Raw genomic sequence first — 17,500 nt, 5'->3', positions numbered from 1 at the left:
GTCGATCGGGTCATTTAGATCCAACAGCAGATTTCTAAATTGTCTTCTAATGCGGTCGAGCATCAGCAGTGAGAACAGGAGGAACAAAAACATAATTATGACAAGAAAAGAAATTTTAGACGACTCAGCAGAGTCCAGCAGTAGTGGAGGAGTGCATGAGTCCCATAAAATACAAGGTCAGAATACCCAGCCGACAAAAGCCCATGTAAATCTTATGTGTTCATCTATTTGAAACAGTGGCACGAATCGCACAAGAAATTATGTCAGCCACATCAGTGGCAGCCTCTCAGACAGAGATTGCTATTGGGGATGATTTGATGGACACCCAAAAGGTTGAGTTGCTGTCAATGATCGGGAGGAACTTTGATGTCTTTTCAGCTGAGCATGGTCAGACTGAAATTGCTGAACAGAAGATCAAAACTGAATCCAGCGTTAAAATACAGATGTGCCCATATCATCTTCTGGAAGCAAATAGTAACTTTGATACATGAGGAGGTAAAGCAAATGCTCAAAATGGCTGTAATTCACGAAAACTATACTGGCAGTTACAACTAAAGACCACATTCACCACCCTGGACAGGTTGTTCGAATTAATCGTTAATTTGTTCTCTATGGTGAGCCGTTAACTTTTCAGTGGATGATGGATTGGATCCTGTGACCACAATCCATGTGTGCTGGGGCATCATTCGAAGATCTGGTAATTTTCAATAATGATTAGAGGTCACATCTCAACTGCCTGCAAGCAGTGCTTGACAATTTGAGGCTGGCTAGGTTGACAGCTAACCCTAAGAAGTGTAAAATTGTAATGTCAGAAACACATTATTTGGGGAACACCTTGGTCTAGGTGGATGAGGTGCTTGCATATCCAAGTCCAGAAACGCAGAAGCAGGTTCATGTTTTCCGAGGACTTGCTAGATATTACAAATGATTCAATCTGATCTTCCTGTACGGGGGACTCCCCTCTCACAGACCTGACAAAGGGCAGAAAAGCTGCATCATTGTCTGGACCGAGGATTGTGACAGGTACTTCTCTGACTTAAAGGCCACTTTGTCGTCATTCCCTGTTCTGTAGAATCTGGACTTTTCTAAGGAATTCATTCTATAGACGGATGCAAGTGCTTTTGGTTTAGGGAGGGTGCTCTCTCAGTTTTTCAGAAGTACATCCCAACACATTTCTGAGCAGGAAATTACTTCCCAGGGAGAGGAATTACTCAAAATTTCGTGAAGGAATTTTTGGTAATTAAGTGGGCAGTGGAAGCCCTACGCTACTTGTGCTACTTGTGAGGTAGACAGTTTACAGTAGTAACAGATCACACATGCTCCAGTTGCTCCTTGACTGTATGAGGTAGACAGTTTACAGTAGTAACAGATCACACATGCTCCAGTTGCTCTACCTGTAGAAAGATACCAAATCCCGACTCAGTATGTACATACATTTATTACATACATTTACATACATACATACTCTTTACTTTTGATATTTTGCCATCAGCCTGGGTCTGCACACATCAACAGACGCATGCATGCATGCATGCATACATACATGCATACATACATACATACATACATACATACATACATACATACATACATACATACATACATACATACATACATACATACATACATGGCCCCTTTAAGGCTTGTTTTGGAAGGTAGAGCCAGCCCATGGCTAATTTGCATGCATAATAATAATTTGTGGCTCTGCACAGATATCAGGTGGCAGTACAGCCAACTAACATATCCCTCAATTTTACTTATTTTTTTTTTTTTTAAACAAAACGCAGGGGTGAGAGGCTGGAGTACTGATTTGGCTGTGACACTGTGCATGTCTGAAGCATCCCTACAAGGATCTTACAGTACAACTGAATGAACGCTCTGCACATAGCTGCTGTAGCCCTGTAAGGTCGCAGTAGCCTTACAAAGCATCATGGGGCACTGGGAAAAAATATTCCTTTAAGCCAGCCACAACGCAAAGTTTCAAGAAAACATTTGACAAATAAGATAACCAGCAAATACAGCATATTCACTGAGAAAAATGCTTTACCAGTACAATATGATCTGAGAGTGTTCAAGTGTTGGTTCATATCTTATGTCTGGCGGTCCAATTGTTTTGGACACTTCAATCACTTTCTCCATACATTTCAATTTTTCACCACCAGGTCTATGCATTCTTATATTTCAAAAGAGTTGGAGGGAGATGAAAAAAGTCCATATGGAAACAAACAGTGGAGTTAAAGCAACTGAGACCCATTAGTACAATGTCTCCGTTCCAAAAAAAAAAAAGCACTAATAACAAATCATATAAAATGTTACTTTTAGTATCCAAAATAGAGGCAGAACTAACAGGAATTATGCTTTATAAGTAGGAGTGTAAAACAAATACAATAACATTAAACTGGCTAAAATAATGTATACATCACAGCGTAATAAAAAGGTCACATTAAGGAAATTCCATTAAATTCTAAATTCCTATGCTTCTATGAGGACTTTTCAGTGGGAAGGAAAAAAATAACACCTCTTACATACTTGATGAGTGCTGCAATAATCTGAACATTAAGTGCTTGGCCACTTGTGAAACGATCGTGCAGTAATTGAAATCCACTTAATGTGCCAAATTTATTTATGAGATCCACAAGCCAGCCCTGTTTTCAAAAACAAATGACAAAAAGGCACAGATTATAATACAATAATAGAAACACAACATAACAAGCACTACACTGCTTAATGACATTCAACGTTTGGCCCAAAAAATCATGTTTCTTCTACTTAAATGTTAATTAGCATAAAAGTCAGAGTGTCCTCACTTAATCATAAATGAGACAATCTCTTAACTTACTCAACCCAATAATTTAATGTCATAACAAATGCAATATGTTAGCATATTTAGCTTTGTTACTGCAAAATTTAAGAATTACAAACAGGTTATTTTTAACATTAACTTTTTATGTTGAGTAGATACCACTTCTTCTGAGGCTGCATTTCACATGTAACAATGATCAAGTGACTTGAGCCAGTTGTAAGTTGAAGGCATGCAGTCAAATGCCAGAGCAAAGCCATTCACTCTTTCTTTGTAGAGGACAGGAGAGAAGTTTGCATACTGTCATCAACAGCAATTTGCCATATGAGCACTCTAAACGTGAGATAATCCTGGAACCCAACCACATGGCTATTGGGTATTAGTCTGAATGGCCTCTTTAAGGAGCAGGCATGTAACTGTCATGTTTACATTGATTTACTGCAGTATATTGTTACCCGTTTAGCAGTACTAAATTGACCTTATATATTAAAAGATTCTGTGTTGACATTTTGTCCACACCTTGGTTTTTGTCATCTCCCCATCCTCAAGAAATAGGCGAAAGAATACAGAGGGCACCAGTTTAAGCTTACACTTTTTTAGTTTTCCAGCGATTTCACTTTTTAATGCAAAATGCATACAGCCTTGCCTGACAAAGGAGTCAGAAATACTAAGTGGAGAAGTCAAATCTTAGATAAAACAACCTAAATCATGTTAAAATCAAATCAACATAAATAATGCCCATCTATATACAGTATTTTATACATTTTGTGATGGTTGGATTGGGAAGAGGAAGAACACTATAGTTTACTTGTTAATTACTAAAATAGGTAAGAATGTATTGAAAACTTATCATATAGTGAGCACAGATTTGTGTTCTGAGATCTATGTATCATTACATCCCTTTTATATGCTACAGGGTGTGAATATGAATACTTGGTGCCTGCGATTTCTATAGGAGGGTGACAATGAGTTAAATTCCAACGGACGTTTATCAAATGTTAACGAGCAATACATCAGAACCAAACAGAAAACAAAAACAGCAAAAAAAAACACTACAAACAAAATACAAAGAAAGAGAAAAAAATACAGTGTTTCTGTTTAGGGATCGTTGTGCACAACTGAGCTAAGACCACAGAACTAACTGCTCAGTGGATGATGCATTCAGGCATTTCAAGGTCTTTTGGGCACTTCATTGTAATGAAAGTATCTGCTGAATAGATTTCGTAGTAATGAGATTTCTATAGACTTGTGTCATATGCGGAAACTGTTGGGACCATAAAAATACTTTGTTGTAACGGAATTTTACCTCTGTGTGTGTGTGTGTGTGTATGTGTGTGTATATATATATATATATATATATATATATATATATATATATATATATATATACTGCTCAAAAGAATTAAAGGAACACTTTTTAATCAGAGTATAGCATAAAGTCAATGAAACTTATGGGATATTAATCTGGTCAGTTAAGTAGCAGAGGGGTTGTTAATCAGTTTCAGCTGCTGTGGTGTTAATGAAATTAACAACAGATGCACTAGAGGGGCAACAATGAGATGACCCCAAAACAGGAATGGTTTAACAGGTGGAGGCCACTGACATTTTTCCCTCCTCATCTTTTCTGATTGTTTCTTCACTAGTTTTGCATTTGGCTACAGTCAGTGTCACTACTGGTAGCATGAGGCGATACCTGGACCCTACAGAGGTTGCACAGGTAGTCCAACTTCTCCAGGATGGCACATCAATACGTGTCATTGCCAGAAGGTTTGCTGTGTCTCCCTGCACAGTCTCAAGGGCATGGAGGAGATTCTAGGAGACAAGCAGTTACTCTAGGAGAGCTGGAGAGGGCCATAGAAGGTCCATAACCCATCAGCAGGACCAGTATCTGCTCCTTTGGGCAAGGAGGAACAGGATGAGCACTGCCAGAGCCCTACAAAATGACCTCCAGCAGGCCACTGGTGTGAATGTCTCTGACCAAACAACCAGAAAGACGTCATGAGGGTGACCCAAGGGCCCCATGTTCTCTAATGGGCCCTGAGCTCACTGCCCAGCAGCATTCAGCTCAATTGACATTCGCCATAGAATACCAGAATTGGCAGATGCACCACTGGTGCCCTGTGCTTTTTACAGATGAGAGCAGGTTCACCCTGAGCACGTGACAGAAGTGAAAGGGTCTGGAGAAGCCATGGAGAACATTATGCTGCCTGTAACATCATTCAGCATGAGCAGTTTGGTGGTGGGTTAATGATTGTCTTGGGAGGCATATCCATGGAGGGTCACACAGACCGCTACAGGCTTGACAAAGGCACCTTGGCTGCCATTAGGTATCAGGATGAAATCCTTGGACCCATTGTCAGACCCTATGCTGGTACAGTGGCTCCTGGTGCACGACAATTCCTGGCCTCATGTGGTGAGAGTATGCAGGCAGTTCCTAGAGGATGAAGGAATTGATACCATTGACTGGCCACCACACTTTCCTGACCTAAATCCAATAGAACACCTCTGGGACATTATGTTTTGGTCCATCCAATGCCACCAGGTTACACCTCAGACTATCCAGGAGCTCAGTGATGCCCTGGTCCAGATCTGGGAGGAGATCCCCACAACACCATCTGTCATCTCATTAGAAGCATGCACCGATGTTGTCAGGCATGTATACAAGAACACAGGGGCCATACAAAGTGCTGCGTACAATTTTGAGTTGCTGCAATTAAATTTTGGCAAAATGGACTAGCCTGCCACAATTTTTTCACTCTGATTTTTGGGGCGTCTTTGAATTCAGGGCTCTGTAGGTTGATCATTTTCATTTCCATCAAGCGATGTGGCATCCTTTCGTTCCTAACACATTACCCAGTCTATATCAGTATAGATATCCAGGAGGATTTCTTTTCCCATTGAGATCTGATGTGTTTTCAAAGTGTTCCTTTAATTTTTTGAGCAGTTTATATATATATATATATATATATATATATATATATATATATTTTGTCACACACATGCGAGTAGGAGGCAGCTAAAGGGTTCGAGTAATTGCAATAAAACATCCGACCAGGGGGCGGCGGAGTGCACTGACTGTCTTTCTCAGTTCCCTACAGACCTTTCCCGGGAAATCCTGCAAGGATCAAGCGCCTCTGAAGATGTCACTTCCGAAGCCGGCCCCTTTGATGACGTCACTTCCGAAGCCGGCCCCTTTGATGACGTCACTTCCGAAGCCGGCCCCTTTGATGACGTCACTTCCTTTCAAGACCTTTAAAGCCTCCATCTAGGCCTACTATAGTCAGTTCTGTTTTGGACTCTGTGAGATGCACATCGTTTCTTTGATAAGAAAACCCATTTGCAGCTGGGAAAAAACAATATATGGGTGGCAGCCCCAAACCTTTATGATGTCTTGGACTCATATTTATGACAGTGGCGTAGCCGGCAGGATAACGTCCAAGAAGAAACCGGGACTCGGACAGGTGATGAACCAGGTAGGAGAGTACCGGGCAGAGTTTCTAGCGGGGGAGTGCGTTTGGGGGTCAGGAAGGACTCAGTACAGGCTCCGCTCCTCAAATGCAACCCCGGGCGTATAACTTACCAAATGGAGAATGTGAGGGGGACATACAGGCGTAGGCTGGTTTCTGGGGATGAAACAAAAAAGGCTTATTATGTTCTCTTGGAGGAGAGAGCTGAGCCGCCCATTGGGACTCAGGTCCCAGATAAATATGGGCTATCCCCAGTCCAGCAGGTGAAAATAATAAAAAACTGGACACTTGATCCAGAGAGATCAGTCCAGGAGCAGGCGATGACCCTCTGGGAGCAGGTGGCTGCGTGGCTAAGGCCATTTGAATTAAACACCTGCCAGATAGTGCAACATGTAGCCTGTCTCCTCTTTTTAAAAGGCCTACCTAAAAACTTTGCCCAGCCGGACTGGGGTGAATTCCATTCAATGGAAGAGCTTATAAAGCTCTTGAAAACACCCAAGCCAGTCAAACTCTGGGAGAGCAGAACGGCCCTCTAGTGGATTTCCTAGAGATCACGTCCTACTGAAGAAGTCTCTTACACATACATCGGAGCCTGTTTCTGAGTTCCCGGGCCACCGGGCGTACAACCTATCCGGGAGCGAGGCGGGATGTAGGTGGAAGGGGGAGATGGTTTGTGTGCTCTTGCCAACCCCCTGACGTGTTCAAATACAGGATTTGTAGTCATTAATAGTTATAAACTTCTTACCCTGTTTGATTCTGACAGCAACATTTCCACTGTTGATTGCAGATATGTTTTACCGCAACAGAGAATTAAAAAAAAGACCAGTATTAAATGTACTCACGGAGACCTCCGGATGTACGACACCGCCCTGTGTTTCGTGAGTCAGGGAGGAATGCTAAAAAAACATCCCATGGCGATCCACCCTAATCCTCCCTTCTCAGCGATTCTATGACGGGACAGGTCAGAAAATAAATGCGGTAAACTATTGACTACTCCTGATAAAAACTTATGCCTCGTAGATGGGGATAGCTCGTCTCAAGCTGTCTCCACGCCGTGTACACAGCCAGCGGAGAGAGATACGGAAGCCCACGAGGAGGACGGGGAGATTCCTGGTCCGTCGCTGGCAAATAAGACATCCACTCGCGCCTCGACGAGTCGGGAGGAATCCCCTCCCCTTGAGGTCAGACCTGACCCTCTCTCCGACATTTACTTTCAGTTTAAACAAACATCGGCTTCTTTTAAAAGGGAGCAGTGGAACGATGACTCCCTAAAATTTGCAAAAAATCAGTAGTCCTTGTCAACAGCCAACGCACACATCAGCCCATGCCACAAGGACCTCACTTTGTAATACAAAATGATCTATTATATCGGGTCGCGGAACATGGGGCGGAGGTTCGGAAACTGTTGTTACTTCCACGAACTTACCGGTGGCAGGTTTGTGATTTAGCTCACGCCCACCTCCTTGGAGGCCATTTAGGCTCCGAAAAACTTTAGAGTGGATTAAGCTCAGATTTTATTGGCCGGGAATTAACGAGGAGGTTCGCCGTTTTTGCATTTCTTGTCCAGAATGTCAATTGCGGCAAATTCCTAAGAAGGACCGTGCTCCTCTCGTTCCCCTTCCCTTAATTGATGCCCCATTTGAACGAATCGGGGTGGATATTGTAGGACCCTTGGAGCCCTCAGCCCGAGGACATAAATATATATTAGTCCTCGTGGACTATGCGACCCGATATCCAGAAGCTGTTCCCTTGCGCTCAGCTACATCTAAAGCAATCGCACGGAACTAGTAGGAGTATTTGCGTGTTGGTATTCCTAAAAAGTCCTAACGGACCAAGGAACACCTTTTACCTCGGAGACGTTCAGGGAAGCGGCCAAGTTACTGAAAATAAAGCACTTGAAGACCGCGGTGTATCATCCTCAAAACGACGGTCTAGTGGAGAGGTTTAATCAGACTCTCTAACAAATGCTTCGCAAGGTGGTCAGCGGGGATGGGAGGAATTGGGATCAACTTCTCCCCCTCGTTCTCTTTGCCTATCGGGAAGTCCCACATGCCTCTACGGGGTTCTCTCCTTTTGAATTGTTATACAGACGACAACCCCGAGGTATATTGATATTTTGAAAGAAGGTTGGGAAGGAGAGGCTCTTCCCTGTACAAATATTTTGGAATATATCGCTCAATTACGCGATAGATTTGAAAAAATTCGACCTATTTTAAAAAGTCATATGGAAGAGGCACAAGCAGCACAGGCCCGTTATTACGATCGTGGCACGACTCTCCAAGAATTCCAGCCGGGGGATCGTGTCATGGTATTAATTCCCACCTCTCATTCTAAATTACTCGCCCAATTAAGGAGAGAAAAGGGTTGGTCGACTATTTGGTGAAACAACCCAATCGTAGACCAACTGAGCGGGTTAATCATGTGAACTTGCTGAAGCCGTGAAAGGAGAGGGAGCCAGATCCCTCCTCCGCTCAGCCCCGCTCATTCTTTGCTCACATAGACACCCTTAATTTCGGCGAGGAATTAACCTATAGACAAAGACGGAGCTGGAATCAGCCATCCTGTCCGTCTCAGAGGTGGTGAGTGAAAAACCCGGACGGACCTCTCTGATTGCGCACGACATAGTGACTGAACCAGGAGTTATAGTCTGAGAGCGCCCTTATAGACTTCCTGAGGCAAAGAAAGCAGAAGTGGAGCTGGAAATCTAGCGGATGCTGAAACTAAGAGTGATTGAGGAAAGTTATAGTCCCTGGTCCAGCCCAATTGTCTTGGTTAGTAAGCCTGACGGTAGTTGGAGGTTTTGCAATGACTTCCGTCGACTTAACCAGGTCTCCCTTTTTGATGCTTATCCCATGCCTCGCGTGGATGACCTCCTCGAGAGACTTGGACAAGCTGAATTTTGACCACGCTTGACATGACAAAGGGGTACTGGCAGATTCCTTTAACGGACTCCGCGAAGGTCAAGATCGCGTTCAGTACTCCTAGCGGACACTGGCAGTATCGTGTTCTTTCATTCGGGTTACACGGGGCTCCTGCGACTTTCCAGCGTCTGGTGGACAAAGTGCTCCAACCCCATAATGCGTATAGTGCTGCCTATCTGGATGACGTAGTCATCTATTCCTGCACAAGGAAAGAACACGTACAGCAGGTCACTGCGGTATTGTGGACGCTAGGAGAAGCCGGGCTTCGTATTGATCCCAAGAATTGTTTCTTTGGATTGAAAGAAGCTAAATATTTGGGCTACCTGGTGGGTCGGGGTACTGTGGAACCACAGTGTTCAAAAATAGATGCCATTGTTAAATGGTCCCATCCGAAAACCAAGAGGCAGGACCAAGCCTTTCTCGGGTTGGCCGGGTACTACCGCCGGTTTGTACCTCGGTTTTCAGAGAGCGCGGCACCCTTGACTGATCTTACAAAGAAAAGGGCTCCTAATCATGTGGTATGGACTGACAAGGCGGACGCTGCATTTAGTGACTTAAAACAGGCTCTTACGTCAGCACCAATATTAAAAGCTCCTAATTTTTCTCTCCCTTTTATTCTCAAGACAGACGCTTCGGACATAGGCCTGGGTGCAGTGCTGAGCCAAAGCGTCGATGGTGTTGAACACCCCATCATGTACCTGAGCCGGAAACTGTTGGATCGAGAGACCAGGTATGCAGCGGTGGAGAGAGAAGCCCTTGCGATCAAATGGGCGATTACGCAGTTGAGGTACTACCTCTTGGGCCGGAAGTTCACTCTGGTGACGGATCATGCTCCTTTACAGTGGATGGCCCTTCACAAGGAGTCAAATCCACGGGTCACTAGGTGGTTTCTTGACCGCCAACCTTACAAGTTTTCGCTTATTCATCGTAAGGGTTCTCTCCATGCCAACGCTGATGCTCTCTCTCATGCCCACGACCTCTCGGTGCAGGACGCCCGACCCGATAGGTCTGGGCTGAGGGGGGGTGGCCTTGTCACACACGTGCGAGTAGGAGGCAGCTAAAGGGCTCGAGTAATTGTAATAAAACATCCGACCAGGGGGCGGCGGAAGTGCACTGACTGTCTTTCTCAGTTCCCTACAGACCTTTCCTGGGAAATCCTGCAAGGTTCCAGCGCCTCTGAAGACATCACTTCCGAAGCCGGCCCCTTTGATGACGTCACTTCTGGTTCCGGTCCTTTTGACGTCACTTCCTCTCAAGACTTTTAAATCCTCCATCTTGGCCTACTATAGTCAGTTCTGTTTTGGACTCTGTGAGATGCACATCGTTTCTTTGATAAGAAAACCCATTTGCAGCTGGGAAAAAACAATATACGGGTGGCTGCCCCAAAACTTTATGATGTCTTGGACTCGTTTTTATGACTCTATATATATATAATTAGCGTATACCTACTGTACTGACTTAGACATACTGTTTAACTTCAGGGAATTAACTAAATAGGAAATAGTAGTTTTGTTGATGAGTGAGTGAGTCAGAAAGACAGACACAATAAACTAGTAGAAATCCCAAATATAGCTGCTTAAAATTAAAATTTTATGGACATTCAGACATGGTACAGTTCTATTAATATACATAGATTTATATAGTCAGATTTAACATACCATTCTTAACATGCTTAGAAAAATGACCACAAACTCAATTTACTTTTGCTATTTCTTGTTAACTTCATCTATCTTTGGACATTCTAATGTAGCTTAAACTTTTTTGTGTGGTCCTTGGGAGCTGGGCAAGTGATGAAGACAATCCATTTGACATTTACTGGCAAATCTCTATATATGCAGGGCAAAAGTTTATTATTATCTTTGTATTATGTATTCTACCTTTGACTAATCCACCCCCTGAACATTCAAACACATAAACATTATTTTTCAGTAACTGTGGCACCCTTGGCATTACTCTGCACCTCGAGAGATGTATTCCTTCATTACAGATAACTATTTCACACACTCTCAGGTATTTTGAGCCTTTTCAAAATCATTTCATTTTCATTCTGACTACCTTAGTCAACATATAACTTTCAAACTGTCCAAAGTAGGCATAACGTCTCTTGTGACAGGAGCATGTTATGCTGTTTGAATCCTAATTAACTTATTTGTAACGCACACTGAAAATAAAGATGTAGTATACAAAAAAAAAATGTAAATGTCTCAAATTACTGTAGTCCGTATTATTTCTTTATAGCCAGCTCCTTTCAACAGCACTGAACTAACATTTCACATTGCAAAAAAATGCTCTGAAGTCTAGCTTAAATTTTCAAGATCTGGATTTATCAAACTGTTAATTTACACCTGCCCATGAAAAACTATTACCTGTCACTATTGTTCTTAACTTTAAAATATTTCTCTGTATTTTCTTGAGTGTTATTTTAACTGCTAAAATGAAAGAATGAGGAAGCACCCACTGACCATTACTGCATTTAGCACATTCATTTTCTTTAAAATTTGAGAAACACAAAGACAGTGCCTCAAATTATAAAGAGAGACTGATAGTCATATCTTCTGGACTTTTGAAGTACACAGTGTCTTGGACCAGCTTACAAGCAATTTTGTCATGCTTTCTTAAGTGCATTGCTAGAAGGCAATACTACATGCATCCTTTGATTTCACTTAGATACAAAATGTTATCAAAGATTCACCATTTAAGGGGATCTGTTTAGAAAAGGTGTTTGTCTTTTAGGAAAAAATGCAAAAGTCATACTCTTCACATATCATGGGCATGGTATATGCAAAAGTTATACTTAAAAATGAGACAATGGATGTGGTGCATCAATGATGTTCCTTCACCAATGGATAATTAATATGATTTTTTTTCCTTAATGAGAGCCAAAGAATTTTCAGCTTATTTTGCATATTAGTGCCATGTCATGATAAGCACAGAAACTTTTTTAAAAGGTGAAACTTTACCTTATATGAGAACCTACATCAAACACTGATAAGTATTAACATGGATATGACCATTATCGACTGAGGTCTTATATTTAATAACATTCAACATTGTAATATTGGCTAACTTATATGTACTGCATATTAAAAGAACAAGAAAAAAAAACAAACAAACAAGATGGTTTCAACCATGCACTAATGACATTATACTATTAAATGAAAATTTTGTGTGGGTTTTTCCTTTCACGTCCATACTCTATGTCATTAAAAAAATGTATCTGCCATGCAATGACTGCAGCTTCAAGTCCATTTCAACAGACCTCCTCCAACTGCATTTTAAACATGCTCAGTCATAATCAGTGTACTTGATCTCTGAATATTCTTGTAGTCCTTTAGAGGCATCTACTTTCTCTCTTTAATTAGTTCTGATACTATGCTTTAAACGTTTCCCCAAACTGTACACAGGCAAGCCTGTAAATTTTCACTATTTTACTTTAGCTACAACTTCTAATTTAACCACTAAAAAAGTCTGTGTCCATCACAAACATTGTTCTAAAAACATTCTGACAAACTTGTGAAAAGCTGATGTTGTTAATGAGATGCAGACAACAACAGATAAACTTACCTTTGGTGACCTTGGATCAGGTGGACGAGCAAAAAGTTCATCTTCGGCTAGCTGTGCTCCTGCAGGCACTGTCTCAGAAGGACGTGTACCATTATAGATATGGAACTTACAGTGAGGATTTAAGGCCATTGCAAGCAGTTCAAGAAGAGGAAACCAGTCCTGGGAAAGCTTTGCCACACACAGTTCTACCAGACGATGAGTGTTATTTATTATACACCTCTGTTGAAAAATTATAGTTATACATATAGTTATATAATTATATGTATATAGTTATACATATCAAAGCAAGTAAACAATAAAGAAAAAGATCTACAAATAATTATTATCACTACTACTATTAACTATTTTGTATTTATACATGATGACTTACATGATCAGGATACTGAAACTATTCACAAGTGACTTGCTCAGTGTTATAAAATAAGACACAATAAAAAATTGGGGAAACCTTGGGGTCTGAACATTAAAATATATTCATTGTCTAGCAAATACCACATAGATTTTATAAGCCACTGTCATTTAGATTAAAAGAGCAGTATTAATATTTTTTGTAAACAGTCATGTTTTAGACAAAAATGAATGATATGCCATTGTATTCCACTGCCATTGGATAATATATTATAATTCCTAGTGGCCAATATCACAGCTGCTCAATTCAAATCCAAAGCATGTCTTTGTCAGAAGTCATGTTTTTCCATAAAAAAGTCATCTGTCCATATTTGTGCTACAACAATGAATTGTCATAATTGACAATATTCGATTATTAAAAACAATAGCAATGATCACTTTCATCAACTAGTAAATTACGTCATTAGGCGGAGAACGTCATGATGTACAATTGCATTACTACTTCATTCAGTTTTGAACGCATCTGAAAAAATGCAGGCAGTAAGCAAGTGCCAGAAAAGACAGTGCAACATAAGACTTCCAGAAATTGGGGGCACTATACTCTGAATGCAGTGTATACAAAACAAAAATAAAAAAATAGTTCTGAGTTGTAAAATGTGTAAGTCTGACCTCAAATGGCACAAGAACACAACAGAGATCTACAATAAACTAGAAAACGTACCAGTAAAGACTCAGAAGAGGAAGAAGAACTGCCGTCATCTCAGCAAGTTGAATGTTACTTCAGAATTATGTGATACACATATATGAACACAATGATTGCTATACTGGGCATAACGACAAGACTATCTAGGGCTGCAACGATTAGTCGACGTTATCGATAACGTTGACTACAACATTTTTTTTTTATTGTCGCCACATCTATAAGAACCTTCAATAGAGGCTCCAGTCACAAAGAACCACATTGGTTATTGTAACTGCAATGCACTACATGAACGTCTGGGGGCTATATCATTTGTTATTGTTTGTCAAGACTGCACACAGTCCTACCAACGAAGAACAACGTCTGAGGAGAAGAAGAGGAAAATAAACATGGCTGCAATGGTGAGTCGGATAGAGGATGGGGAAGGAGATGAAAAAAAATTGAGACAGAAATTTTTCTAAAGTGTGGGAGCACTTCACCAAAAAAGAAAAAAAAATTGAATGCAGATTATGCAAAGTGGAGCTTTCTTTTCACGGCAGTACCACCGCAATGAATGAGCATCTTAAACGCAAGCATCCTGGAGCTGTGATGCTGCCGTCTCTTGAGAGGCAAGTTTTAGCGAGTAAAGTTAGTGTCATGTGTTAATGCTTATGTTTGTACTATAATGTGTTTATCAAGATTTCGACAATGATAGTTAACCCTTAAATCGCCACATACTTGGAGGTTAATGCACCCCTGGACATCAAATACTTTTTAGCTGCACTTTTTAAGTAAACGTTACAATTCACAAAGAAAATGTTACATTTTAAATCAGTGTTCTCCATAGCATCTTTTAGTTGAGCACCCGGCTGTCATCTCGTAATGTAGATATAAAGGCCAAGAGATGGCAAGGAACGAGCAGGGCAAATATTTTAGAAACAGGATCGCATGAGGCGAGGGGAGAGGCACAGGGCGGGATGTTGCCAATCACTCGATGCTGAACAAGCAAATTGTGGGGACAAGGCGGAATGGAGTTCACAAGCAAAGAGTATGGGGAGGTGGGCTTTCGAGAGGGGGCTGTACATGGTAATAGCGGGGCGGAGTAGCTTAATACAGTAGCAAGGAGTATGGGTTTTGGGAGACAGACAGACAGACAGACAGACAGACAGACAGACAGACAGACAGACAGACAGACAGACAGACAGACAGACTGACTCATTCCTTACAGCTTTCTTACAAAGCTTAAGCAGGTTTCATTTCGAAATACAATGTGTAACAGTCGAAAACGTCTGCCATGTTGAACTTTCTTATTTATGGCCCCATCTTCACAAAATTTGGTAGGCGGCTTCCCTGCGCTAACCGAAACCAATGTACGTACTTATTTCGATGGTATGACGCCACTATCAGCCGCCATATTGAACTTTCCAACAGTGTTTGTTACTTATGGGCCCATCTTCTAGAAATTTGGTACGTGGGTTCCCAACGCTAACTGAATCTTACTTACGTACATATATACGTCCATAGCCTGCAGCTCGGTCACAGTGTGAGGCGCCGTTAGGTCCCCCATCCCAACGCCTCCCACGTTATTGGCTGCCTGCCTATATAAGGCCTCCCGTCACTCTGGTCTCCATGCTAATTACTACAGCCTTTTAATTTAATCCATGGCTTCTCCGCTGTTTTATTGTTCGTTTATTACGATTATAGTTATTATGTAGGTATTTTAGACTTGCTTTACATTGTTCAGATACCCATTTCCTTTATCGTTCCAACCGTACCCCCATTAACATGTCTGTCAAGGTCATCACCATCGATCAAACAACTGTCACTTACCGAGTGGTTTCCATGCCCGGAGATGGCACCTTCCTTTTCCATTCTCTTTGTTACATATTGCACGGCCATATCAGGCTCACTCTTGATATCTGGAGGAACATTGTGTCTTATGTATTGAATGACTGGGACAGGTTCAAGGTGTGGACTGATGACGGTACAGGAGATAATTATACTACACAGGAGCACTATAACAGTGAAATGCTTAAGCCCTTCACCTATGGTTTCTGCATGTGAGTTGATGGCTGCCGCTGAATTGTTCGGTTGTCGCTTTCAAGTGTACCGAAATGGCCAAATATTTTACACCTTTCAACAAACGCCAATGCCTCTTAAACATCTTAGATTCACAGGTGACAATTTCAGTAGTGGACACTTTGATGTTTATGAATGTTTAAACTCTCAAAAGCTGGATGCGAAGTTATCGATGAAACCAGTTGTATGCTTACAACGCTTGACAGATTGCTGAATGTCACTTCAACACAAGTCCGGCAAATACTGTCGTAATTGAAACAAACCATGAAACTCAAACCGATTATGATAGCAGCAATCCAAGCTGTGAGATTTGAGACAAGATTACTTTTCACATGGCCAACTGTACGTTGCATGCTCAAGAGTAAGCTCAGCGCGCAGCTTGGTCATATTAAACCAGAGGGCCGAACTGACAAAGTGGTATACAAAGAGATCCTTAACAAATAATTATCGGTATATTTTCCCTCAGTTTAAAAAGGTTTAATTTTCTTCTTAATAAAAATTTTAAGGCAGTACTTCGCCATTGTGAAGCATGGGTATTTTGCTAATATTATATATACAGTACTGTATAAAAGTTTTAGGAAGGTGTGAAAAAATGCTGTAAACAAAGAATGCTTTCAGAAATATAAATAATGATTGTTTATTTTTACCAATTAAGAAAATGCAAAGTGAGCGAACAAAAGAAAAATCTAAATCAAATCAATATTTGGTGTTACTACCTTTTGCCTTCAAACCAGCATCAATTCTTATAGGTACACTTGCACAAAGTCAGGGATTTTGTAGGATTATAGTCAGGTGTATGATCAACCAATTATACCAAACAGGTGCTAATGATCATCAATGTCACACGTAGGTTGAAACACAGTCATTAACTGAAACAAAAACAGCTGTGTAGGAGGCTTAAAACTGGGTGAGGAACAGCCAAACTCTGCTACCAAGGTGAGGTTGTGGAAGACAGTTTCATGTCATGGCAAGATTGAGCACAGCAATAAGACACAAGGTAGCTATACTACATCAGCAAGGTCTCTCCCAGACAAAGATTTCAAAGCAGACTGGGGTTTCATGATGTGCTGTTCAAGTGCTTTTGAAGAAGCACAAAAACGGGCAACGTTGAGGATCGTAGACGAAGTGGTCGACCAAGAAAACTTAGTGCAGCAGATAAAAGACAAATCAAGCTTATTACCCTTCGAAATCTGAAGATGTCCAGCAGTGCCATCAGCTCAGAACTGGCAGAAACCAATAGGACCCAGGTACACCAATCTAGTGTCCGGAGATGTCTGGCCAGGAGTGGTCTTCATGGAAGAGTTGCAGCCAAAAAGCCATACCTCCGACGTGGAAGCAAGGCCAAGCGACTCAAGTACGCATGAAAACCTAGGAACTGGGGTGCAGAAAAACGGTAGCAGGTGCTCTGGACTGATAAGTCAAAATTTGAAATATTTGGCTGTAGCAGAAGGCACATTTGTTCGTCGAAGGGCTGGAGAGCGGTACAATAATGAGTGTGTGCAGGCAACAGTGAAGCATGGTGGAGGTTCCTTAAACGTTTGGGGCTGCATTTATCCAACTGGAGTTGGAGATTTTGTCAGGATTAATGGTGTTCTCTCAATGCTGAGAAATTCAGGCAGATACTTATCCATCATACAATACC

The 17,500-nt window shown here is 41.5% G+C and overlaps 1 protein-coding gene across 3 annotated transcripts in view; it reads right to left on the bottom strand.

Moving 5' to 3' along the window:
• LOC120523630 (probable ubiquitin carboxyl-terminal hydrolase FAF-X) overlaps nucleotides 1-17,500 on the bottom strand; it is a 377,796-nt gene that overhangs the window by 232,055 nt on the left and 128,241 nt on the right. For all 3 annotated transcript variants that reach the window (XM_039745106.1, XM_039745107.1, XM_039745108.1), the window contains exons 6-7: nucleotides 12,753-12,971; nucleotides 2,530-2,645 (exon numbers count right to left, since the gene is read on the bottom strand). In XM_039745106.1, the coding sequence (XP_039601040.1) occupies nucleotides 2,530-2,645; nucleotides 12,753-12,971 (335 nt within the window). The remainder of the gene's footprint in view (nucleotides 1-2,529; nucleotides 2,646-12,752; nucleotides 12,972-17,500) is intronic.

Source organism: Polypterus senegalus, chromosome 2 (genome assembly GCF_016835505.1).
Source record: "Polypterus senegalus isolate Bchr_013 chromosome 2, ASM1683550v1, whole genome shotgun sequence".
Classification (NCBI taxonomy): Eukaryota; Metazoa; Chordata; class Cladistia; order Polypteriformes; family Polypteridae; genus Polypterus; species Polypterus senegalus.
Note: the sequence above shows the minus strand (reverse complement) of the source record. Positions and strands in the feature narration are given on the sequence as shown.